The sequence below is a fragment of the Pyrus communis genome, chromosome 12 (genome assembly GCF_041283825.1).
Source record: "Pyrus communis isolate YQ-2024b chromosome 12, ASM4128382v1, whole genome shotgun sequence".
Lineage (NCBI taxonomy): Eukaryota > Viridiplantae > Streptophyta > Magnoliopsida > Rosales > Rosaceae > Pyrus > Pyrus communis.
Genome location: NC_142576.1, coordinates 18,064,147 through 18,090,262, shown reverse-complemented (window position 1 = coordinate 18,090,262; position 26,116 = coordinate 18,064,147). Strand labels below are relative to the sequence as shown.

The 26,116-nt window shown below is 37.0% G+C and overlaps 2 protein-coding genes and 1 long non-coding RNA gene across 9 annotated transcripts; 2 read left to right on the top strand and 1 right to left on the bottom strand.

Moving 5' to 3' along the window:
* Positions 1-584: 584 nt before the first annotated feature.
* On the bottom strand, positions 585-2,492 carry ERD15 (dehydration-induced protein (ERD15)). Of its 5 annotated transcripts, none has more exons than XM_088682104.1 (3): positions 2,352-2,492; positions 1,365-1,695; positions 585-1,155 (listed from the first exon to the last, which is right to left on the bottom strand). In XM_088682104.1, the coding sequence occupies exons 2-3, from the start codon at positions 1,672-1,674 to the stop codon at positions 1,073-1,075; spliced, it is 393 nt and encodes a 130-aa protein (XP_088538230.1). In that variant the 5' UTR covers positions 1,675-1,695; positions 2,352-2,492; the 3' UTR covers positions 585-1,072. The 5 variants fall into 5 exon arrangements, with proteins under 5 accessions (XP_088538230.1, XP_088538228.1, XP_068341015.2 ...); XM_088682102.1 differs by having other exon boundaries at positions 585-1,139; XM_068484914.2 differs by having other exon boundaries at positions 585-1,136.
* Positions 2,493-7,640: 5,148 nt separating this feature from the next.
* LOC137745988 (N-acetylglucosaminyl-phosphatidylinositol biosynthetic protein gpi1) lies at positions 7,641-12,585 on the top strand. Of its 3 annotated transcripts, none has more exons than XM_068486029.2 (9): positions 7,641-7,962; positions 8,147-8,446; positions 8,571-8,711; positions 8,796-8,899; positions 8,992-9,213; positions 9,707-10,201; positions 11,291-11,700; positions 12,117-12,210; positions 12,287-12,585. In XM_068486029.2, exons 1-9 carry the CDS (start codon positions 7,789-7,791, stop codon positions 12,396-12,398), a joined length of 2,052 nt encoding a protein of 683 aa, XP_068342130.2. In that variant the 5' UTR covers positions 7,641-7,788; the 3' UTR covers positions 12,399-12,585. The 3 variants fall into 3 exon arrangements, with proteins under 3 accessions (XP_068342130.2, XP_088538202.1, XP_088538201.1); XM_088682076.1 differs by having other exon boundaries at positions 7,699-7,962; positions 8,147-8,450; XM_088682075.1 differs by having other exon boundaries at positions 7,842-7,962; positions 8,130-8,446.
* Positions 12,586-15,622: 3,037 nt separating this feature from the next.
* LOC148692425 (uncharacterized) lies at positions 15,623-24,930 on the top strand. Its single transcript, XR_015954511.1, has 4 exons — positions 15,623-15,925; positions 17,269-17,316; positions 24,072-24,151; positions 24,518-24,930. It is a non-coding gene; the product is annotated as an uncharacterized LOC148692425 (long non-coding RNA).
* The last annotated feature ends 1,186 nt before the right edge of the window (positions 24,931-26,116 follow it).

Genomic DNA, 26,116 nt, shown 5'->3' with positions numbered 1-26,116 from the left:
TTAATTAATTATTTTTTTTAATTAATTTCGAATTTAAATAAATTATTTTTGAACAAACTCATCTTTTCAGATGAAGTATGAAGCCAATGGAAAAACGCAGAGAGCTCATCACCCATCTAAAGAGATATCTCCCAACAGTCGCATCTCATTCTCATACCTGTTGCGAACAGGCATAATCCCACTATATATACATCCATCTGCATGATATTTAGAACAAATAAATTATCAAATTCTTCTTCTACATTCCTAAACCTTCTTACTGAGAGAATCACACATAAATTCGCCAAAAGTTAAGTTTTTTGGTGCTGGAATTCTAACTTGATCCTTGAATCCTGGTGAAGCAGACGTTCGTAGAACTACAAGCACTAAGTAGAGACGAAATTTCTGTTTCAAGGATATTGCAATACGCAAACCTCGATCTTCAAGTTGTCTGTTTTATATTTTTGTTTTGTTCATACTCTGTTAATTTCCTATTCACATTTATTATTTGTTAGCATATATAATTTTATCACAGATTGTTGACATATATTCAATAGAAAGTAACTGATCATGTACCCGTAGTTAAGAAGCTTCAGAATCAGAGATGCTTGGGGGATTCCAGGTATATATTCATCTTGATCAAACATGTTCCTTCAACAGAACTGAATTTTTCTTCACTGGGGATAGTGCAGTAGATATCTTTCTACAAAGATTGTGCATATGAAAGCTGATAGGAATCTCCTTGTAGAGGTTGACATTAGTTCTATCCACAAGCTCTGTTGTTGCTTTCAGGATGTTGACATTAGTTCTATCCACAAGCTCTGTTGTTGCTTTCAGGATGAATACTAGTCTTATAATCCTATTGGTTTAAGATAGCATCAGAATGAACAAGGATGGAAGCAAGCGTTTCAGCCTCGCTCTATACAGAAATTACAGAAACTACAAATTACTCGGTTTTGCCATCGGCTAAACTACACAAGGGAGGCTAGCTGCTTTCAAGTTTCAACGAGGCTGCTGGATGAAACGGGGGCTGCATTTCGGGCTCACATGCTTTGCTGGCTTCTCAGCGTACTTCCTCAGCTCCACCGGGGATTTAGGATGTCTGTCCTCCAGTGACTTCAAATTCTTCAAGACCGCAGCACTGTTTTCTAACCCCGCTGCTGTTCCAAAACAAAACTTGTGTCCAACAATCAAACAGCATATTTCGAAACTACTTAAAAGTTTTTCATTCCAAACAACAACAACAGAGCCTTATACCACTAAACGGGGTCAGCTGTATGAATCCTACAATGCCACTGCGCACAAAACGGCGCTCGGTTTTGTGCATTGACGTTTTTCATTCCATTTTACAAAAATCTACAATCTTTCAGAGTATCTGTTCTTACCATTTTTACCTTCAGTATGAGACATCTGAAGGAACTCTTCAAACTGAGATTCTTCTAGACTGGAGAAGTCATCACCAACATCGAGATCAAAGGTCTCTGGAAGCAAATCGGCGACAATATCAACTTCATTCTGGGTATTATCATAGAAGCCATCCTCACCCTGTTGACTGAGCCAATAATCATGGTACCATGTGGAGGTTGTGACCAGTTGCCACCATTCCGGGGAGAAATCCTCCACCTGTCGCAGAGCCACAGGGATGAAGAGAGGGGCATTGGGATTCAACCTTGATCCTCCGGAAACCAGTGCCATCTTTGGCCGAGCGCAAGTCAACTGCACCGGAAAAACACAGTAAATCAGTCACGAAATCTTGTCATTTTCAAGTTCCACACAAGTAAATGAGAACAATGCACTAATCCATGGAAAACGTTTTCTAAAGTTTTTAATTTACAAGCACACTGACGAGAATCTAAACTTGCACAGATCGACAATGAAATTAATTCCTTGGAAATATAAACTAGGATTTTCACCTGAGCAGCTAATTGAAAATCATAAAATCAATGAACTTGCAAACTTTCACATTACCAGAATTGGATCAACATCATCGGAGAAATCCAGTTCAAACTAATCAGTCATAAAGAAAACAGAAATAAATAAACCAGATTTTCTAAGTTTTCCCAAAAATCTTCAGTTTTCTTTTCGCATTTTCCCAAATTTTCTCAACAACCAAACAGAACCAGATCTACCAATCAGAAAATTAAAAACAAGCCAAACCCTTACAGCTAAATCATTCGCTCAATTTTACCTAGTCACCAGTTTCTGGTCTTAATTTTGTTCGGACACTAAAACCTAATTCAAAGAATCAAGATTCCAATTTCGTTCTTTTTCCTTCATTTTCTCAGCAACCAAACAGGGGTGAAACTAATTTTACACCTAATCAGATCCATTAACGAAAATAAAAATCGCAAAATTCGAAAGATTTTCAGTACCTCCTCCGAGGCTTCGAGCGAAGAGGAAAATATCAGGCTGCGAAATATCAGGTGTCCAAAGCGATAAATACGTGCGAGTGGGAAAGAGAGGGGAAGGGGGTTTATATAGTGAGAGAAATCCGAGCCTAGCTGGTTTGGAATTTGAACCTGAGGTTCGGGTACTCCGAGCCAACGTACGCACTGTACGGACTCCTGGATTTTTTAGCAGTTACCAGCCGTTGATTGCCTGATCGGTGTCACGCGGTAACAAATCTCTTGGTCGTTGACTCTTGACTGGTTTGGGATCTCACCAATTAAAACCGTGCCAAGTTAAAATGCAAATATCCTACCCTCAAAAACAATGTAACCATGGGTTTGGGTGATGTGGCTGCTTCCAGGTAGTTGGATTTTCAACCGTTCTGTTTTTGAGTTGTTGGAATTTCAACGGTGAACAAATTTCAAATCTCTCCAAACGACTAGAAGAGATGGCACGATCTGAACTGTTTAATTTTTCGCTCAACCATTCATCTATTTTGCTTTAAAAAATAAATAAAAATATAAAAATAGAATTTTACCATTGGCCACGTGTTGCAATCTGGACGGTTGAATTTTGATTTTTTTTTTTATAATCCAACAGTCTAGATTAATTAAAATAGAAGAAATTTTTTAAAAATTATAATTTTTTTTTTCTATAAATACCTAACCATTATCTTATACCTTACACCATATTTCAATATTTTCAAAAATTGTATTTTCGAATAATGACACGTGACATGATGAGATCTGTTAAAAATCATATTTAAAATTAAAAGTAAAAATATTTTTATTATTTTATAAAATAAAAAAATTATATTTTAATACGAATTGTTTGGGATATGTAGTTTAATGATGGAGATACACTTAGACAATTACTATTTATTAAAAATAATTAAAATTCACTAAAAGGGATTAAATTGCCTATTGCTCAGAGGTACTTCCAGCACAGGAACTACTCTATTTGCGGACTAGAAATTTGCCTGTTTAATCAAATGGCCAACATTCTTTTGGGTACCGTTTGGTACGTGAGACGGGACGGAACAGAGTGAAACAAGGCGTTCCGTCCCACGTTTGGTGCGCCTAAAACGGGTGGAACAAGCTGTTTCACGGGACCAGTTTTTGGTGAATTTTCGTTCCACCTCACCCCCCTGGAACGACTCATTCCACATCGGTGGAACACAAAATTATAACCTCTCCATCTCCTTCTTCTTCCTCCTTGCTTCCATCCGAGGACATCTTTACTCCCACTCCGTTCCGTTCCGTCCTGTCTCGTCCCGTCATGTCCCATTCAATTCCATCATGTCCCGTGTGCATACCAAACGATACCTTGGAGAATTGGTTGCGTGTTCCTTCAATGGTGGGACCAGACTGGTTCTGGTTTATCCGCTCCACATCATTCGCGTATCGGCAGCACATGGCTTGTTGGTCGGTTAGGGTAAATACCGGATATGATCATGGTCGTATGAGAAGGACGCGGATGCGACACATATCCTGCCAAGTAATGGCATAAGTTGAACCCAGCAAATGTCTGAAGTTTTGTTTTTTGGTGAGCAAATGTCTAAAGTTCTTGCCAAACAAAACGGTTTACGTCACAATCATACCCTCCCATTTCATTAGTAAAAATGACTACTATTTTAGACTAGATGGACACTATGTGTGTACATATAAAACATTTGAAAGAAAATAAATAACTGCAAAAATGGTTAGGAGGGAAAGAGTAAGAAGTAGGAAATTATTTTTCAAATCAACTGTTTTTGGAACCAATTATTAGTAAAAATACAAGTAAATCATGAAAAAAAATACTTAAAAGTGATTTTTGAAAGAAGCACATAATTAGTGTTTCTTGCAGAAAGCACTTCAAGTGTTTTTGAGACCCAAAAACATTTTCTCTAAAAGCGTTTTAGTCATTTTAAAAGCATATTCAAATGAGCCTAAAAACACTTAACTACATGTTCGAGAAATTAACGATTTGAGTAGATCTTATGAAAGATTGAACTGAATTAAATATGAAATTTGTTGAACCACAGAAATTAAAGGGAAAGGGGAAGATTGAAAAGAGAAGAAATCGTCTCAAAATCAACATTATCTAAAGAAAGTAACTCCACTTGAATAAGCGTGAACATTTGGAGAGGACAGTAAGTGAAAATTTTGAAGAAGAGGGAAGTGAAGCTGGGGTACGGGGAGAGAAGAATGACAAATAAAAGCAGGAGAAGAGAACGTTGAAAAATTCATTAAAGACCTCAAGCAGAAGCGCAAATGACAGCATCGAAAATTCTGCTTTTTTTTTTTTTTTTTTTTTTTTTTTTTTTCGAAAAACTCGAAAATTCTGCTTTTCAGCCGAAGTTTTGATTCCACTTTCTCCCACCACAACTTAACCAAACATTATAACAATTCAAAACTTTTGAAAATCAGAAGCATCCTCAAATAGCTATAGCAATTCCAACTAATTTTTTCGAAAAATAAGAAGCATCGTCTAAGGCGGGAAGCTAATGTTAAAGGGTTTTTTTTTTTTTTTTTTGTTAAACGATATATTTGTTAGATTAGATTAGATTAGATTAGGAAATCAACGAGATTCGAAGTCAAGCCGTGGTGTAAGGGCAACACTACTCTCCACCACTGTGGTAGAGGGCCACTTGCAGCAACTATTACAGTTTTAAGTGATGCTACAATCAAAGTTTTAAAAATCGCTAGGCGCTAGTCTGGCGACGAGTAGAGGCCTAACCCCTAGGCAGCTAGGTAGGGCCTAGACAGGCGCCTAGGCGGATTTATGTAAATTTATTATATATATTGTAAATAAGTGTTTATTTACACCTAAAAAAATATACTTGTATAGATAATAAAAGAATGATAAAATACAAAAATAGAAGTAGAAAAATACACAAATTATAAATATCCAAAAAGTTCAGTATTCAAAAAACAGCAAGCATATAATCATAAAGAGAGGTTTTGGATGATAGACTAAATTCTTCTTGTTCATGAATCATGATTCTTGCATTGGATTGGACATAGACTAAATTATTTAACCTTGTTGTATCTAGTTTATTTATTTTCTTTGTATGTATCACCTCAAAAGTGCTTCAATTTGTTTCACTATTGGATGAACTTGTAGTAAATTCATCATTTGAAAATTAGGTACACCATTTCCATAAGTATACCACCATGAAACCAAAAAAGAAAAAAGCACAAAATTAATAAAAAAAATATAAAAAAAAAAAAACTGCCTAGCCGCCTAGCCCGCCTAGGACCGCCTAGTTCCAAACCAATTTTTTCAAAACAATTTGCCCAAAATCAAGTCGGGCCTTCACTGCCTAGCACGTAGGCTGATTTTAGAACACTGGCTACAATTGGGTCATTTTTACCCGACAGAAATATTCAAACTTCACACCCGCCTTATTCGAATCTATCTTTTTCAACTTCGCCCACTTCCTCCCCAACCCCATGTGACTTTTGACACCATTTTCGTCTTCTTATAAATCCCATGGAACAAGAAATGTAATCAAATTACAACATTGTGAAAAAAACTCTGCAAATGAAGCATTTCTTGCTTCACTCCTCTCCTTGCTTCTTATTCACATTAAGGGTTGCATATTTTGAAATAAGTCACACAATTTGTCAATCATAATATGATGATATAAAATGCATTATTCACAAGATTCAAACTTAAAATATTTCACTTATAAGTGGAGATAAATATCATTATATTATAGTATTAAATGACTGACCAAACAAAGTTATAAGCCAATCGAAACACATGCTTCATAAACATTATGAACACGAGTATCTTCAAAGGAGATGTCAAAATATTCACATTAGCAACAACAGTAAAAAAGGACAACAATAGTGTTTTCCAACCGAAATGCCAATTCTTATGTGGCATGACATGAAATGGCAATAAAGAGAGTTGTCAAATTTGACAGCTTCTATTTTTAGTGGGTAATAAATGCTTTTTATAATTTTTGTTATTATCTTTTGTTTTAAAAATACTAATTGAAATTATGAAAATTAAATAATACAATTAATAATAGTTTAAATTTAACATATCGGGTGAAAATTTTGACATCTCGTTTAGAAATTGTTTTAAAGCATCTTTAAAAAGGAATAAAAAAGTCTACATCAACAATAATAGTAAAAAAAGACAGCATGAACGTTTTCTAACCGAAATGCCAATTTTTATGTGGTATGATCAGGATTGACTAGAGATTGTTGTCAAATTTTATCATTTTTATCACTATCTTTTGTTCTGAAAATACTTATTTAATATATTCTTTGGAGATGTTTTTAAAATTTCAGCGTAATTTATTTAATTAATGGGAGGGCTTATACATAAATGATTTTTTCTGGAGTAGGGAACCCAATGAGAAAAAAAGTTAAGAAAAAGAAGAAAAGGAAAAGGAAAAGAAAAAAGAAAAGAAAAAAGAAAAGCAAAAGGAAAAGGAAAAGAAATTACCTCTCTTTTTAATCAAAGTATTATTACTTCTTATGGCCTAAAATTTTAGCCCTAGAATATTAAAGAATGAACTTAGATTAATTTTTTTCTTAAATTTACTTTAAAAAAAATTATGTAGACTATTGTAAATTAATTATATGAACATTTTAATCTAAAAATATTTAAATTCCGATAAATATTTAAAAATCACTAAATCCACATATGAAACTCATGAAACACTATGTAAGAATATGAAAATCATGATAGAGATGTATAAACACAAAATTTGGAAATGGTAGAAAGAAAAATTAGAAGAATTGTAGGAGAAAAGTGAGTTTTGTGTGGATGTTTGAACAAGCACATAGGTATTTATAGAGTTTTTGAGTGAATTTTGAGTTAAATAATTTTTTAAATTTTTTTAGTCGTTATATTTAAATTTGGGCTGTTAGATTTTTTTATTTTTTATTTTTTATTTTTATTACTATTAGATTTGATTATATTCGATCTCAGCTGTTGGATTCAATAAATATATAAATATAAAAACAAGAAAATATATAAATTTGAATCTAGGCTGTTGGATCAACCAACGGTCTGTCGATCGTGACCGTCGAATCAAAGTAGCCGTTGGGGCGCCTGGGAAAGGTGGCAGACAGGCCCACGTGGGTGAGGCCTTGTCTGTCTGAAGGGTCGCACATTGCGCGCGTCAGGCGAGTGGGGGATTGGCACACATACGTCGGGTTTCACTCGCCCACATTGAATCCTAGGCTAAATTTTGGAGGAAATTTAATTGGATTTAGTTTTTAGCTTTTAGTCCAAAGATTTGGCTTGGGTAGGATTGGGTTTGATTCGTTTGAAGGAGAAATTTGGCAATTAGTCTATAGTTGAAGATGGTCTTATTCTCTTTGTGTTTTTATTATTTTTACATCAAAATTTGAAATAGTGTCTTCGTCACCTCGTCTTCGTCTCTACCCACATATCTGTGTTGTCTCCACAACGATGGGAAAGAGATGTAGGGTTTGGTGGCCAAAGCAACTCTCATTGAGCAAACCATCATCATCCTCCAATTTCTTGCTTGGTTGGTTCGTTTCTTCTTCTCCGTCTTCTCTTGACGTCGTCGTCGCTTTTGTCTGCACTGAACTCGCGCTTTGTGGTATTCAATCAAGCCTCCAGGTACATAAACTTCTTCAATGAGTGAATGCCAATCATATTTCAATCAAATTTAGCAGTAATTTATGTGGGTCGCTTTCAATCTGTTTATTTGTTACCGCATTTGATCGAATTTCGGGATGCATTTGATTTTTTTGCTTATTGTGTATGGTTTGGGAAATTGGTTGAAGTCATATATTGTTTTCAGGGAATTCTTTACGACGCGAACGGAAGGATGCCTGTGTTACTACAGGATAATTCTATGTTGTGTGTAGTGGGTCATTTGTTTAAGGTTCAAACAGAAGAGGATCAATCTCATTCTTCTTCTTGTGGGTGCCACAAGCTCAGTGGATCAGTAGAACAATGTAGGGAAAATTTTGAGGGAAACGGTTATTGGATTACGATGATGTGTGATCCTCAAGAACAAGTTGGAAAGGACATTACTTGGATTCCGAAACTGCATCACATTCACTGGAATGGGCAAATCGTTTCTCGGTGTGATGTCCACGTATGTAAGTCATGAATGCTTAAATGGCATGTGTTGGACTTAATTTAGCTGTTAACTTTTATATTTGATTCTCATGTTTATGTTTTGGTGATTAATATTCTGTTTTTGGTTTGATGAAATTTAGCTAATTTTGTACGAGACTCCTGCCTATGGTGCCCACCATTTCTCATTACATCCTTGGAATTCGTTTGAGAAAGTGAGTGCACCTTTGAGAAAACCCAAGTGGGTTAATGAACTTCACCAAAAGCAGCAACTCCTTGATTTGGTAAGAGTTTGTGAGAATTCTTTTGTAGATTAAGACTTATCTTTGTTAATATATTGAAACAATATTTATTATCTTTAAATGCAGGATACAGTCATTCTGGCAATTAATAGCTCCGCAACCGCTGAAATTGTTTTTGAGAGATGCCTAGGTCCCAAGACGTCTTTTGTGTGCTTTTCTACTGTTTACATGTATCTATTCACACATTTAGCCTCTCTACTACTCTCCTTTTTATGTCTGGCATTATCTGCGGTATTTAAATGGTTACTCTGTGGCTTTTCAGGTTTCTGGGCTTTGTATGGCAACTATTCGCCATGTCTGTGGCTTCATTATCCACTTTATTCTATGTCATTCTTCAGTTTCTCTATAGACTTCTGAATTATGCATCAGACTCTTGGATAGACCTTATATTAGTAAAGGTATTCAGCATTTCAATGATAAATATCAGAATCCGTGGTTCTCAGATCTTGTATTGGCCAATCGTTCTTCAAGATAATGGAATGAGGTAAGATGAAATTTCAACTGCAAATATGAGATATGTTTTCAATCCTGTGGAGTTGTCTGACTGATAAGTTGGGCTTTATATTCCCTTTCATTTGCATTCTAATTTTGGATAAAATTTATAAATCCAAATGTTATTAGATTTCACTCCAGTTTGGTTTATAAGAAATTTTCCTATTTATAAATTTTGTACCCGGCAAGTGTTCAGAGTTTTTTTATCTGTACTTTTGTAGGCTGAGATTTAGGTTTGTTTGTGACCATGATTGGCCCATCCACCTGATCTCTTCTATCATCTTCTTCACTGCATTGACAATAACCCTTTCATCTTTTCTTGTGTTACACATAACCTGTTATCTCCAATAGACATTTACTGATGAGTCTGTTTCGTCTTGTGTTTTTTTTGTTCCATCTCCATTTGTTTCTTTCTTTCTGGTAGTAGGCTCTTATTTCTTTGAATTAATTGCAATTATTTCATCACCTTATTCTGGATTTGAAAGGTTGCCATCAAGTGTGGAATACGCGGAGAAAGCCGCATTGCATAAGCATTCCGTGTGGTCAAGTTTAGCTGTTGATGTACTTCTGGGAAACTTGTTTGGTTTGGTACTGTTGTATCATGGAGAATCTGCATGCATATGGATCTTGAAATTTTCCAGTGACATGACGAATGAATTATTGCGCTCAGGCTGTGTTTGGTTGATGGGGGTACCTGCAGGTTTTAAGTTAAACAATGAATTGGCAGGAGTTCTTGGGATGATTTCTCTAACTGCTATCCAGATTTGGTCTACCATTTGGATCTTTTTGGGGTCCCACTTTCTTTATTTCATTAGAGGACTTGCTATATCAGGAATCATTTTTGGGGTGACTATACCTGCTGCTTTGATAATCGATTTGATTGCACTAGCAACGTTGCATGTGTCTACTCTTCATTGGTTGATATCACTTTTGTATTCAACTCAGATACAGGCATTAGCAGCTCTGTGGCGCCTTTTCAGGTATTACTTGGTGATGTCTTGTTCTTTCTTTTTCAGTTTTCTTTGGGTATTGTATACATGTGATAGGGTCATTTTTCTAACCAACCTATTTTCTATTCCTTAACACGCCATATGCGTATTCAGCACCTGTTGGTTGGATTTGTAGGTCTTTAATACATAGTTCTTCAGTCAAATTACACTTGTATTTCCTGCAGTTTAGCCCATTTTCCAATTCCCTGTACTTTAAATATGTTTTAATTGTACCCTAGTATTTTGATTACATTTGCAATCCAGGACAAAATGTTGACTCTGTCTGGCAACGTGAAAATTATATGATATGTATGTTTAGAGACATCTACCTCCTTGCCACATCACCACTCAGTTAATTTATTAGATGAAGTTGTTTTGTCCTCGATTGCAAATGTAACAAAGGGATGTGCATGATTTAGAAGCACAGCCAACCTTCCAAGAGGCAGTTCTTTCCCTGATTATGTCATTGCGGAACTTTGCTCGTTGGTTTAACCTTGACCTTTTTATTTGCCTAGCTAGTTGCGACTGTGCTTTTATATAGGGGTTTGATTGTATAGTCGTATTAGATTTTCCATATATGCAGCTGTCATCTGCGATAAGAATGCCCATAATGCTAAAAAATGAAATTGGAAACCCCGTATTCCCGTAGCAGAGTCATTTTCGTGTAAGCTAAAATGTTAAATCTGTGGATCCACTAACTTCTCATATATTTCCTTTTATAATATAAGTAGGCATAACATCCTGTATCTAGAAGATTGCTGTGCTTTTTATATCCATTTATCTGTTGATATACTTATGTATGTACTAATGTCTGTATGTATAAATATGTACAGTGAAAGCCCATACAAGATGTGCTAGTCTTTGGTGTAGTGAAGATAATTTTGTTATAATTAATTGACGTGAATTGCTATTTTATGAGAAAAGGTTCCTTTTTGTTGTGCACCTCTCTCAATTCATTGATATATAGAATTTCAATTGTATATAGCTGGTGAAGGTATAAGTAAAATTTGTCCTTTTTTAGTAATTGTTTTGCTGTTTTGTAACATCTAGTTTCTCATGTACTTGCTGAATGTTTTTCAGGGGCCGAAAGTGGAATCCTCTTCGTCAGAGATTAGATAGCTATGACTACACTGTCAAGCAACACATCGTTGGATCTCTTCTGTTCACACCACTCCTACTTCTATTACCGACAACTTCTGTTTTCTACATCTTTTTTACCATTATGAACACGACTATCACCCTTATCTGTGTACTGATTGAAGTGACCATATCTGTTATCCATGCCACACCATATATCAAAATTTTCCTTTGGTTGGTCAGGCCGAGAAGATTTCCAACTGGGATATGGTTTGAAATAGTGTCTGTTTGGAGTGGTGGAATTGATTCTCCTAAGGGTATTATTTCACCATCAGATAAACTGCAGACCGGAAAGGACCTCACTAGATCTTCTGTTGTGGTTTCATTTCTCCATAGTAACTTCTTGACTGTAGGTGAGAGCTTGATCTTTTTTTAAGTGCATTAATGATGTTTCTGTAGTTTACCGTATCTCAGAAAGTCTGAAAGCTTCACGTCAATTACTTGGGGTTTGCTTTTGAAATATTTCATTTTAAGTCGATCAGGAGTCAGGACCATGCAAAATTAAAAGCTTTAAAACTTCAATAATTCAAGTGCATTGTCGCAAGGTTCTGTTTACCTGTGCACGTGCGTTTTCTGTAGCATTGCTTTAATAAGCTAATTCCAAATGAAGTTTTATGCAGATTGTGTTATATGCATGAATTTATGCTTATGCAGAACGTGCATTCATGATAACGAGCTGAAAGATGCATTGTACTGTCGAAGTGATAAAGTATACCTATTTATGTCTGATACTTTTCTTCTAACTGTATTGATGGAATATTCATATCAGGACAAATATTCATGCCTCACTACAAAAAGCTTCTTTCTGGGAAACCTCGGTCATTGGTTGCTACTGCAGCTTATGGAGTCCTCACTGGCAGACGGTGAGTTGAAATTTGAATTCAAATTTGACTGTTATTTCCTGGCTTTTCAAATATAAACTCTTTGAATTGGTTCCAGGATTCCATGTACAATCGGAACTGATCTTCCAATATTTCCGTGGATGCTAATCTCCTACAAAGAGTATTGGCATCTCTGCCGCGATTCAGTTCTCTCATGCTACAGACCGTGAAATGTAACTAGTCTTGCAGCTGCCCATTAACAACTAACTGCAGTTATTTTAACCTAACCTGAAATTTTGTTCTCCCATGTAAACCAGTCTTGTGTCCATTGATTCTGTTTAGGGCCGACCATTCAGGCAACATATATCTGATTCGATTTTGAAGGATTGCAATGGAAAATTATGTTATGTTTTGAAATTTTTATAGTTACTTCATCTGTTTCATCTAAAATGTCTGCTCCGTTGCGTAAATAACGTGATTCATGCATAGGGATTTAATTATCATGCGGTCAGAAATGTGTTCTTGGTGCAGGTACATAACTTCATCCATCCCAGTTGATTCTGACCTAAGATAATTGATGCGTGGATGGTTCTACTGGGATGAATCGCAACTGCAAGTCGCAGGTTGACGCATATACTGAAGTGACTTATGTAAGACTACAAAAATAAAGTTTATGATGTGTAGTTGACCTGAGATTTTCTATGGAGACGTCGAGTGCCAGAGCTATTGACCGAAAAAAGAGTTGCAAATCTTCAGTTCAGAGGGTCAGGAGGAGGGTGTTGAGAAGTTGCAGTGTTTCTCTTTGGGTTTGGAATGCCATTGGAAATCCTCGGCCTCCTAGTCCAGCTGCTGCTGCTCATTCTTTTGCTCGAGATTTGTTAATGTAGGAAACACATGATCCTGTTTGTAGAAAGCTCCGGCGGCATCCAACTCAAGAAACTCTAACTGAGAAAGACAGCAAGAAAGTTGGCTAAGACCCGGTGTATGCTCGGTCGACGGACATGGATATCTGAACAAGCAAGGGTACCTTACTAAGAACCAGGTTTATAGCACGTCCACGAAAGTTGAATGAAACAAGGTTATTCAATGTTTTTGAGGTTAAAACCAGATTCTATAGCTAGATACTTCAAGGCAATCAAAGGGCCCGAAACTCTTAATTAACCCGATTCCCGGTGGCGTGATCCATGGCTAGTTGCTCAAGAGCGGGACGATTAGACAGTAAGTACTTGAGTTTCCTCAATCACTGAATCCCACGGTTACTTTTACTTTTAATCAGTTTAGGACCACAAATCACAAATTTTCAGTTCAAGGACCAAAGCTCTAATCGTTTAAAAGTTCATGGACAATTACTTCAATTTCCTCTTTACGGTTATATTCAAATTAAACTTAATGACCGTCTTAACCATCCGTTAGTTCATTGGTTTGAATTCTAACACTAAACCTAAAGCAGACATAATTGCATTGCATTATGATTAAAAAAAACAAATAAAAAGAAAAATGTGTACCTTTGTTTAGCACCACGTCTAATAATCTCCTTTGCTTCAAATATCCTGAAGAATCCAAAAAGTTGGATGCATTAGTGCAAAGCTATCAAGTTTATCAATTACTTTCCGCACAAACATCAAATTGTTAGATAAATAATAAGTAATGTATTCTTAAAAGACATAGAAAGAGTCACAATTACTGAAAAAATGTAGAGCCAAATATTACTTTTCACACAAACATCTCATTTTATGAGTCTTCTTAACATTTCTATTGTAAAAAATTTCTGCTAGTAGCGATAACCCTTTATATATATATTTTTTAACAAATAATATTATCCACGCTAAGACTTACTCCAACCTTTAGAGTAAAACTCAAATTTAAGGTTCTAAACTCACCAAACTTGCTCTAAGACCATCTCCAATGGTTGGGCTAAAAGCCAAATATTTTAGCCCGGAAAATTTAGTTTTTAGCCTAGAAATAGCTTTTCTGCTCCAACCGTTCTAGCCTAAAATTTTAGCCCGGGATTATTAAAGAATGAACTTAGGCTATTTTTTTTTTGTTCAATTAAATTTTTTAAAAAAAATAAATATGTAGACTATCATAAATTAATTTTATGAACATTTTAATCTAAAAAAATTTAAATTCCGATAAATATTGGGTGGAGTCCACTCCGATTTATGGGCTAAATTTTGGGGGGAATTTGGTCTTTGTTTAGCATTTAGCATTTAACCCAAATTTTTCCCTTGGGTTGGAGTGGGTTTGGGAGGAAATTTTGGGGGGTAATTTGGCTTTTAGCCCACCATTGGAGTTGGTCTAAGCCTCTAACCCTTGGGCCAAATATGAGTTTTAACCCAAAACTTATTTCTGGAGCAAAATTTAAGCTAGAATTTCTCCTGGGTTAACGGGCTGGGCCACCATATATGTGTATTTTTTTAATATTATATTTATAAATTCATTGAATCCTACGTCTAAGATCTAATATGATCAAATCCAACAGTTAAAAAAAAAAAAAAATCCATTGGTCCAAATTTGAATCCAACCACCAAAATAATTAAAAAAAATTCTTTCATGTGTTTCATATTCTTTCATAATGTTCCATCAGTTTTATGGTGTCAGTTTAATGATTTTTTAATATTTATCGTAATCTAAATATTTTTAGGTTAAAATGTTCATAAAATTAAATTAGAATAGTCCACATAATTTTTATTTTTGAAAAAGTTACTTTAAGAAAAAATTATCCTAAATTCATTATTTAGTAATCTCGGGCTAAAATTTTAACCCAGAAGGATTGGAGCAAAAAAAATGTTCTCGGTTAAAATTTTAATTTTCTGGGTCAAAAATTTTACATTTTAACTCAAGCGTTGGAGATCGTCTATGTCACATCCCGGCCCGGGGGGGACCACTTCCCGGGCCCGCTCCACCACCGTAGCACGATATTGTCCGCTTTGGGCCCCGACTATGCCCTCAAGGTTTTGTTTATTCCCATCCCTACCTAGCATAAGGCCTTTTGGGAGCTCACTGGCTTCGGGTTCCATGGGAACTCCGAAGTTAAGCGAATAGCGCGCAAGAGCATTCCCAGGATGGGTGACCCATCGGGAAGTTCTCGTGTGAGTTCTGGTAGGGCGGGGCGTGTCAATCTAAGAGGTTGAGGAATGGCTAAGTCTTATAATTGGCTAGCAATAATATGGTTCTAATTTGCCTTTAGTGAGAATCAGACTTAAAACCTCTCACTTGTAATATCACTAAACCATAGTAAAAAGTGAAAGCAGCTATAACCTGTTGAATGAAGATTGAAAAACGAATATTACAAAATAATCCTCAGAGTCACAAAACTAGAGTGGAACCAAGAAGAGAGAAAAAATTTGCAAGTTAAGGGTATTTTGGTCAATTACCACCGAATAGGCGGCGAGAGTTGGCAACTACAAAAAAATCCAAACGGTCATTACCTCCTAAATTCAAAAACGAAACGCATAATCTCTCTTTCTTTCCCGCTCTCGATCAACGCTACCCACATCCCTCCCTCTCTCGCTCTCGTATTGCTCCCTGATCAAACCTGAAACCCTAATTTCCTCTGCCGAATTAGGTTGAATTGAATTGCACTGCAGATCAAAGAGATTGCCCCAATCCGAAACAAATCAAACGGAACCTAGAACCCCAAATTCGTAACGGCATTCACATCGTTTTCTTCTCTGGGGACGACTTTGAAACAGAGACAGATAGATTCCAGGCATCAAGCTTCTCGCTCTGGGATACCATCAAGTTTTACAAACAGGTTCCCCCTTTTCTTCTCTCTTGGTTCATTTAATTTTCTCGAGGTGTTTATTTTAGTCGATTTTGCACACAAATTGGGTTCTCGCATGCGTTGATTTTTTTTGAATTGAAAACCTAATTGCGAAAAACCCTAAGTGGATCGATCCACTCTCTCTGGGCTTCTGGGCTCTGCAACTTTCGATTTTGAAAGAACATGATGGAGTTGGAGGGCAACGACGACTTTGATCAAATCGTATTTGATCCTGAAGCTTTCTCGATCGTCCAGTCCATGGACTTGGACTTCAATCCCTCCACCTTCTTCGACGATGTTGATCTTGACGACCAATTGGTGGCAGTGGCAGTGATAGTGACAGATTTTCCAGTTTTTGACGGTAAGAAGAAAAAGATTTATGAGCCCGAGACAGTCCTCAGTGTCACCGTAGCTCCTCCACTTCCTTCTTCTAGGCCGCAAAACCCTAACCCTATTCAAGACAGCTCTAAACCACCTACTAGACCTGATATTGATTGGAATGATGCACGCAAGATGGAGTCTTGTACCTTAAAACTCCGCCAATCTTATCAACACCAACAAAGAAACAGAAGGAAAATTCAAATTTTGCCTCCACCTGAACTGCCTAAACCGCAACCCGCACTGCAGAACAAGGGTAAAGCTTTCCCATCCTTCGGTAAAGGCAAGGTCTTGGAGATAGTGCTCCAAAGTCTATATCCACTTGTTTCCTCTGCGCAAAACCCTAATAAGGAGACCCCTCTTTCTTCTTCCAGAATAAACCCTCGTAAGGAGACTCCTAGACCTGATGTGGATTGGAATGATGCACAGAAGATGGAGTCTAGTAAGAGAAAACTCCATCAAGCTTATCAACAGGATCCAAGAAAGAGAAGGAAAATTCAAATTCTGGAAGTCAAGGATTTACCTTTGCCTAAGCCGCAACACCGCATGAAAAAGTTGTCCACTGTTATTTCTCGGTCAAGAAAGTGTCAAGTCTTTTGATTTCTCATTTACATTTTAGATGCCCATGTTTTCCACTGTTTTTTTTTTTAATGTTTTAATTTTTAAGATTGTTGTTGTTTAGATTGTTTGAAACATGGTACCCTTTCCGGGGACAATACAGGAAGTAGGGCTTGTCAGATAACTGGATTTAAGTGGAAACATACTTGTTTCACTTTGATCAATAGGTTAATTTTAAATTGATGGTTTGGGGAAATATTGTTTGTAAATTGGCGGTATGTTGGTACACCTTTGGCTTGTAAATTTTTACGTAAATGGGAATTGACACTATCTTTCGCTTATATTCTCATTTTGTTAATTATAGTAACTATGATGCTAAACGAATGATTATCTTGCAGGCTATGCCTCGATGCATATGTGGTCAGATCTTAGTTTGTAATCAGATGGTATGCACAAAGCTCTTTTTCAATTTATGTTCGTTTTCTCTGCCATAAATTCATCCAATTTTTTCATCATGCCGTGTTTAACAAATTCTTCTAAGGTGGTACTACGTACTTTTTCAGTGAACACTTTCTTATAACTTGATATATTGAAAACGGTAAAGAAGATCCTACCTTTCTAAAAGATTAGTTCTTGACATTTCTTTACCCTTGGTTATTATTTCACTTTTGATGTTAAATGTTTTCGAAAACATGACTTGCATGGGAAGCAAGCCTGTCATGTGTACTGGGAATCACATCTTGACTGTCATGTGGTACTTTCAATGGTATCTATTTTATTTCTTTGAACTAGCTTGCACTTCTGGGCATCTTGTATCAGAAGTTGTTTTCTCGGTCAGTCATGCCATCATAGGATTAGGAAGTGCCAAGTTTATTTAATAAAAGCAGTTATATTCATCTCATTTCTCTACTTCCATAGTTATGCTCTTTTTTTTCCGACTGGTTGTCAATAAAGCCTCTAGTTCTTTAATAGGCTTTAATATTTTCCTTTATAACTACGATTATTGATTGACATGCAGCCACCCCTGTTTAAATCCCTTTGCATCATAGGTGTTTCAGTGCTGCAATAATTTTTTTTGTTTTCGCTGATGCTAGTTTACATTTTTTAGGTGTACTGCATGAAATGTCATTGGATTGAAAATTTTGGGGTCGATTTCTTGTTGTTACTATTATAATTGTGTAGTGTATTCATTTTCATTGCATTGCAAATAAATTGTCAAGTTGTTATCCTAGGGTTGAGAATTTTGAGATTTAACTAATGATGAGCTAATTTTTATAAGCCTAATGATGGAAAACTCATTTTTGGAGTGGTTATGCGGATTATTAGGAGTCTTTTTTTATCATATTTTTCTGTACTAGTCTTCAACTTCATCATCGTCATCATCATCTCCGCCAACCTCTCTGTCTCTCTCTCTCTTGTCCTCTCCCTCTCTATGGCTTGTACAGTTTAAAAAGTGAAAAGGCTCATAATGATAATCTTGAAGATGTTGGAAAATCAAATCAAAACAGGTTGTTAATGGTTAAAGCAAGCTGTTAGTTTCTTTCCAGGTTGTTTCCAGCAACTACAAAGATCATTGCTCCCTCCATCTGTTAGCCGAAAGCTGATTACAAGACAGCAGTGTGCTGCCATGTGATGTATTAGCTGAAAGAGTGTTGATTGCAAGCTGGAAAGATAGCTGCATATGTGTGCTAGACTGTCCAAAGTTCCTGCATGTGTTTTAAAGGGTGTAAAGATGTTAAACACCCCATTCATTGCATGTGTTGTTGCATTGTTTATTAATTTCTGTTTTGTATAAATAGGCCATCTTGCTAAGCTTTAGAGCATCCCATCCGAATCCCATTTCCCATTCATTTAATTTCAGCTTGTAAGCTATTGAGTTTGTAAACTCTCTTTTCATATATCTAAGTGCAAGTGTTTTACCAAAGCTTGTTGCTTCCCTCCTTTCTCTATTTCCCTCCTTTCTCTATTTCTCTATTCCTTTCCTTGTCCAATTTTATTGAGAGTGAAAGTGAGAGGTGTGATAGAGTTTGTAAACTTATCACCCACATATTTTGGTATTGAGTTAGCAAACTTTTTCAATACCAACAATTGGTATCAGAGCCAGAATACCATTCTGGCAGGTGCAGCAGTTATGGTGTCCAACTTAGTGCAACTCCAAGTTCCCACATTGAAGAAAGAAAATTATGAAAGATGGTGCATCCAATTCAAAGCATTGTTTGGATCACAGGAGCTATGGGAAGTTGTCAGTAGTGGGTATGTTGTACCCACTGCCGGGCAAGAAGCCGTATATATTGCGGATCAAAGGAACACTCTCAAGGACTTACGAAAGAAGGACCAGAAGGCGTTGTATCTTCTTTATCAAGGATTAGAAGATTCAACGTTCGAGAAGGTTGCAGAAGCAACAACGAGCAAGCAAGTATGGGACACACTCAGTACAATCTACAAAGGAGTAGATCGGGTCAAGAAAGTGAGATTACAGTCACTTCGAGCAGATTTTGAAACTGCTCACATGAATGAAGGAGAGAGCATCTCCGACTATCACTCAAGGCTCATTGTGATAGTAAATCAGATGAGGAGAAATGGCGAGAGACTCGATGAAGTACGAGTTGTGGAGAAGATACTCCGATCACTCACATCTAAGTTTGAGCATGTGGTGACTGCCATTGAGGAATCCAAGGATTTGGAGGCGATGAGCGCAGAGGAGCTACTAGGATCCCTCATAGTTCACGAGCAACGCATTCAGAAGAATACAAGCCCCACAACGCTAGAGCAAGCTTTAGAGTCAAAGTTGAATATTGACAAACCAAATAAAGGTCGTGGGCAGTGGAACTTACGTCGTGGGAGTTCATCCAACCGTAGCCGAGGACGACCCCGAGGAAGAGGTCGAGGCTATGCACAAAATCTAGGTCAGTCTCAGGAGTGGAGATCTACTCGAGGAAAGGCACATATCCAGTGTCACAGTTGCAAGAAGTATGGACATTATGCAAATGAATGTTCATATAAAAATGGTGAGCATGTCAACATGGCAGAATCAAGTGGAAATGCTGGTGAAAAACTTACAGTCTTACTAGCACACCATGATATCAGTAGCCAACAAGATGTCTGGTATTTAGACTCTGGTGCAAGCAACCACATGTGTGGAAAGAAAGAGTTTTTTGCCGTACTCAAAGATGGGCCTTATGGATCTGTGAGTCTTGGTGACTCCTCAAAGTTGCCAGTTGAAGGCAAAGGAAAGATCAAAATCATCCAGAAGGATGGTAAAGAAGAATACATCTCCGATACCTACTACATACCAGGTATGAAGAGCAACATTCTGAGCATTGGTCAACTGCTCCAGAAAGGGTACATTATACATATGAAGAACATGCTTCTCACTCTCAGGAATGCAAGGAGAAAGCTTATTGCAAGTGTTCGAATGTCAAAGAACCGGATGTTTCCGTTGAATTTGAACACAAAGATTGGAAGCTGCAACATCGGTGTAATGGAAGATGAGTCATGGAAATGGCATCTTCGATTTGGCCATCTTCATTTCAATGGCCTAAAGTTGCTGTCAAGTGGAGGAATGGTTCGTGGTCTACCCCAAATTGAAGCCACACGCCAAGTATGTGAAGGTTGTGTGCTTGGCAAGCAAGCACGACTATCGTTCCCTGTTGGTGATACATGGAGAGCAAAGGCACCACTGCAGTTGGTGCACACAGATATATGTGGTCCATTGGATCCCATGTCTTATGGAGGTAATAGGTATTTTATTACCTTCATTGATGATTTCAGTAGAAAGACTTGGGTCTATTTTCTCAAGGAGAAGTCAGCTGCCCTAAAAATTTTCAAGGAGTTCAAGGCATTCACAGAGGCTGAAAGTAACCACAAGCTTGTGGCTGTGAGATCAGATAGAGGTGGAGAGTACACCTCTAATGCTTTCCAAGCATACTGCAAGGAGCAAGGAATTAGGCATCAACTTACTGCTGCCTATACCCCACAGCAAAATGGGATAGCCGAAAGAAAGAATCGAACCATCCTTGACATGACAAGGTCCATGCTTAAGGAGAAGAATTTGCCAAAAGAGTTATGGGCAGAAGCTGTAGCTTGTTCGATTTATTTGTTGAATCGATGTCCAACAAAGAGTGTCAAGAGGATGACACCACAAGAGGCATGGAGTGGATACAAGCCGAATGTTACACACCTAAGAATTTTTGGGTGTGTTGCATATGCTCAAGTTCCAGAAGCCAAGAGGAGGAAACTTGATGATAGAGGTGAGAAGTGTGTGTTTGTGGGCTATAGTGAAGAGTCCAAGGCATACAAGCTCTACAACCCACTAACTGGCAAACTAGTGGTTAGTAGAGATGTCATCTTCAGTGAGGAAGAGACATGGAAGTGGAACAACAAAGAAGTCAGTAAAGAGAAGATCGTCTCCATTGATTTTGAAGAACCAGAAGTTGTACCACCTATTGAGCAATAGCCTGCTCAAACAATCACAACAACTCCAGTGCACAGAATTGCAAGGAGTGGTCCTACATCTAGTGAGGAAAGCAGCTCCTCAACTCCAGTGAGGTTAAGGAGTCTCACAGAGATTTATGGACAAGAAGAAGAAGAAACCAATTTTTTCTGCTTCTAGGCAGACCATGAGCCTCTCTCATTCAATGAAGCTGTGGAAGAAGATTGTTGGAAGAAAGCCATGGAAGAAGAGATCCATGCCATCGAGAAGAATGACACTTGGGAGTTAACAAAGCTCCCACAAAATCAGAAGGCTATTGGTGTCAAGTGGGTTTACAAGATCAAACGCATTGCAGATGGAAGTGTGGATCGATACAAATCAAGGCTTGTAGCAAAGGGCTACAAATAGAAGTATGGAGTGGACTATGATGAAGTCTATGCTCCAGTTGCAAGACTTGACACGGTAAAATTACTAATCTCTCTTGCCGCTCAGCATAAATGGAAAATTTATCAATTAGATGTCAAGTCAGCCTTCCTTAATGGAGTTCTTGAGGAAGAAGTGTACGTGGAACAACCAGAAGGCTTCCAAGTACAAGGAAAAGAAGATAAGGTGTATCGTTTGAAGAAAGCTTTGTATGGCCTCAAGCAAGCACCACGAGCTTGGAACTCAAGGATTGACAACTACCTTCACCAAAATGGATTTCAGAAATGTCCATACGAGCATTCAGTTTACATGAAGAACGGTGAAAAAGGGGAGTTCTTAATTATTTGTCTCTATGTAGATGACTTGTTGTTTACAGGAAACAATGAAGCAATGTTCTATGAGTTCAAGCAATCCATGTTCAGTGAATTCGAGATGACTGACAATGGATTAATGTCATACTTTCTTGGCATAGAAGTGAAGCAAGGAAGTGATGGTATCTACATTTCTCAACAAAAGTACATGAGAGATATATTGGAGAAATTCAATATGGACAAGTGCAATATTGTCAACACTCCAGTTGCAACTGGATTGAAGCTGTCCAAGGAAGGAGAAGGTGAGTTTGTAAACTCAACCGTGTACAAAAGCTTGGTTGGAAGCCTAAGGTACCTTACAATCACAAGACCTGATATAGTTTATGGTGTTGGACTCGTGAGTCGATACATGGAAACACCAAGGGAGTCTCATTGGCTGGCCGCCAAGAGAATTTTGAGGTACATAAGAGGTACTCTAAACTATGGTCTATTTTATAATTTTGGTGAAGATGTAAAATTATTTGGTTATTCAGATAGTGATTGGGGAGGTGACCAAGATGAAAGGAAAAGCACAACTGGCTATGTGTTTTTTCTAGGATCAACAACTTTCTCATGGACTTCAAAGAAGCAATCAATTGTTGCTTTGTCATCGTGTGAAGCCGAGTATGTTGCTGTAGCCTCAACCGTGTGTGAGGCAATTTGGTTAAGAAATCTGTTGAAGACAGTGTGTCATCCACAAATGGAATCGACTGTGATTCATGTGGATAACATCTCAGCTATCAAGCTTGCTAGGAATCCAATCCAACATGGAAGGAGCAAGCACATCGATACCAGGTTCCATTTTCTGAGGGACCATTTGAAGCAAAAGACAATCGAACTTGTCTATTATCACACCAAGGAACAAGTGGCTGACATATTCACAAAGCCACTGCCAGTTGAGCCATTCAAGTTGCTACGTGAAATGCTAGGCATAAAGGCGTTTTAATTTGAGGAGGTGTGTTGGAAAATCAAATCAAAACAGGTTGTTAATGGTTAAAGCAAGCTGTTAGTTTCTTTCCAGGTTGTTTCCAGCAACTACAAAGATCATTGCTCCCTCCATCTGTTAGCCGAAAGCTGATTAAAAGACAGCAGTGTGCTGCCATGTGATGTATTAGCCGAAAGAGTGTTGATTGCAAGCTGGAAAGATAGCTGCATATGTGTGCTAGACTGTCCAAAGTTCCTGCATGTGTTTTAAAGGGTGTAAAGATGTTAAACACCCCATTCATTGCATGTGTTGTTGCATTGTTTATTATTTTCTGTTTTGTATAAATAGGCCATCTTGCTAAGCTTTAGAGCATCCCATCCGAATCCCATTTCCCATTCATTTAATTTCAGCTTGTAAGCTATTGAGTTTGTAAACTCTCTTTTCATATATCTAAGTGCAAGTGTTTTACCAAAGCTTGTTGCTTCCCTCCTTTCTCTATTTCCCTCCTTTCTCTATTTCTCTATTTCTCTATTTCTCTATTTCTTTCCTTGTCCAATTTTATTGAGAGTGAAAGTGAGAGGTGTGATAGAGTTTGTAAACTTATCACCCACATATTTTGGTATTGAGTTAGCAAACTTTTTCAATACCAACAGAAGAACCATCAATGACCAATATAGCTATGAGATCTGAAGGCTTCCTAAGATGTGTATTGAGTTTTTGTGTTTGGCTTACTAATAGTAGAACTAACCTTCTGTTTTCATTCTGTTTTCTGTTTCATTTAGAGTTGTGAGAAGCTTTATTTTTATTCGTGGACCTACAAGATGTTTATACGATTAAGAATTTTTCAAAATGGACTTTTGTTTGGTTTTTTGCATTTGCATATATATATATATATATATATATATATATATATATATATATATATATATATCTCTTAATAACTGCAGAATGTAAGTTACCTTGGTTCTCTTTTCGTCATGGTTTTCTGTTGTCCATCATTTGGAAATCTTTCTTAGAAGTTGATTTGTCACTTTGAATTCTAATCGCACCCCCGTATGACTATGTTTGCAGGTCTTATGTGGACAGTGGAAAGATAGAAGTAAGGTGTTTTCATTTAGAGGAGACTCAAACTGGCTTTTGTTTCAGTTAAGGTATTAGTATTACTTTCTTCTAAACTTCTAACTGCATTCTTCCAATCAAAATCTGAAATTTTCCTGTTTGAAAACACTTTTCCCAAAGATTGCAAGGGTTTGGCCGGGAATTTGAGTCCGTCAAAATTAATATTAACGGCCTAATATAATTAACCAAACCAATTAAGATGAATTCTGTTTTCAATTGCGACTGGCAGCATCTTTTTTCCTGCAATAGCAAGCCAAAGATATTTCTTACAACTGACGTAGGAGTGACAGAGAATCCGGACGATTAGTTGGTTTACATCACATTGTGCTCTTCTAGTCTAAACAAAGACAGCTTTGCTTATAATTGTAAAATTCTCAAAATTTGATGTGTTACTGCAGTGCCAAAGTAGGGATCTTCTTTGTGGCCAATGTTGTAGCTCAAGGTTGCGAAACAAGCACGCCAACATATTCTTCCAGCGGATCTCCCTAGTTCTCGTTCAGCTTATTTCTCACCTGGGTAAGATCAGTTTCACTTCCATGTTGTATCACACTGCAAAAGAATCATAAGCGGTCATTTCAAGTAGCCACCAGTGCCTCCCTCCATTAAAGTAACGATCCATAGTAAATTCTAACACATCAGTGCAGCATTTTAGAACTGCTTTTGCGGACAGTTAATAACTAAACTAAGCGGGTTACTGTTATATGAACTGCTTCTAACTTTCGTTTGTGAATTGTGGTTGTTAACTTGTTATATGCTTAGTTAGTCCTTCTCATGTTTGCGTTCTCCCTGCCTATGTCATATTATATAGAGTTTACGCGCACACATTTACGGCTGACAGTCACACATGCGGTGAGCGGCTGGCCTTAGCCTTTCTCTTAGATCTATCTTAGAAGTGGAAGTAATCTACAACTTGGATTTACTTGGGCACTAAGGATTCATGAATGTGTCAAAAGTCAAAGTACCCAAGGATTTACATGGCTATGAAATTAAACAGCTTTACCTTTACCACCGGTTCCAAGTTTATACAAAAATCTGCCTTCTACATCATTAATCCACAAAATGCTATAAATATAGGTTTCAAAAATCAATATTGGAAATTACGACTGGTCATTTTGTAATATGTTGTTGTGGAAGCATATTGATGCCCTTAGGAATTTACGAATTGGAAATCTGATGTGTAGATCTTTCAGATTGAATAACCTAGGATTGTTGACCTTAGAATATCTCCAACCGTTGGGTTAAAACCTAAAATTTTTAACTCAGAAACAGTTTTTCTGCTTTAACCCTTATGCGTTAAATTTTTAGTCCGAGATTATTAAAGAATGAATTTAGGATATTTTTTTTCTTAAAGTAACTTAAAAAAAAAGTAAATTATGTTGACTATTGTAATTAAAGAATGAATTTAGAATAATTTTTCTTTCTTAAAGTAACTTTAAAAAAATAAAATTTACGTAGACTATTGTAATTTAATTTTATGAACATTTTAATCTAAATATTTTTAGATCTTGATAAATATTGAAAAACCACTAAACTGATACCATGAAACTTGAGGAACACTATGAAAGAATATGAAACACATGAAAAAAAAAACAAATTATTTTAGTCATTGGATTTAAATTTGAATCGTTAGATTTTTTTTTTTTTTACAATGGAATTTAATCATATTAGATCTTAGCTGTTTGATTCAATGGATTTATAAATATAAAACTAAAAAAATTACACATATATAGGGGGTTAGCTCATTAACCTAGGGGGGATTCTGACCTAAATTTGCCTAAAAAACGAGTTTTGGGTCAAAACTCATATTTGGCCTAAGAGCAGCTCCATCGTACGTTGGAGCCCGATGGATAGGCTACTTTGAAGAACCACACGCCCCAGCAACAACCTCCAGCCCATGCAGGTGATTGGGGAGGGAGGGGCTCGAGTGAGAGGCTCGACACGAATTGGTGGCCAAGGAGCCCGAGGGCCAGATGATGCAACGCTGACGTCAGGGTGGC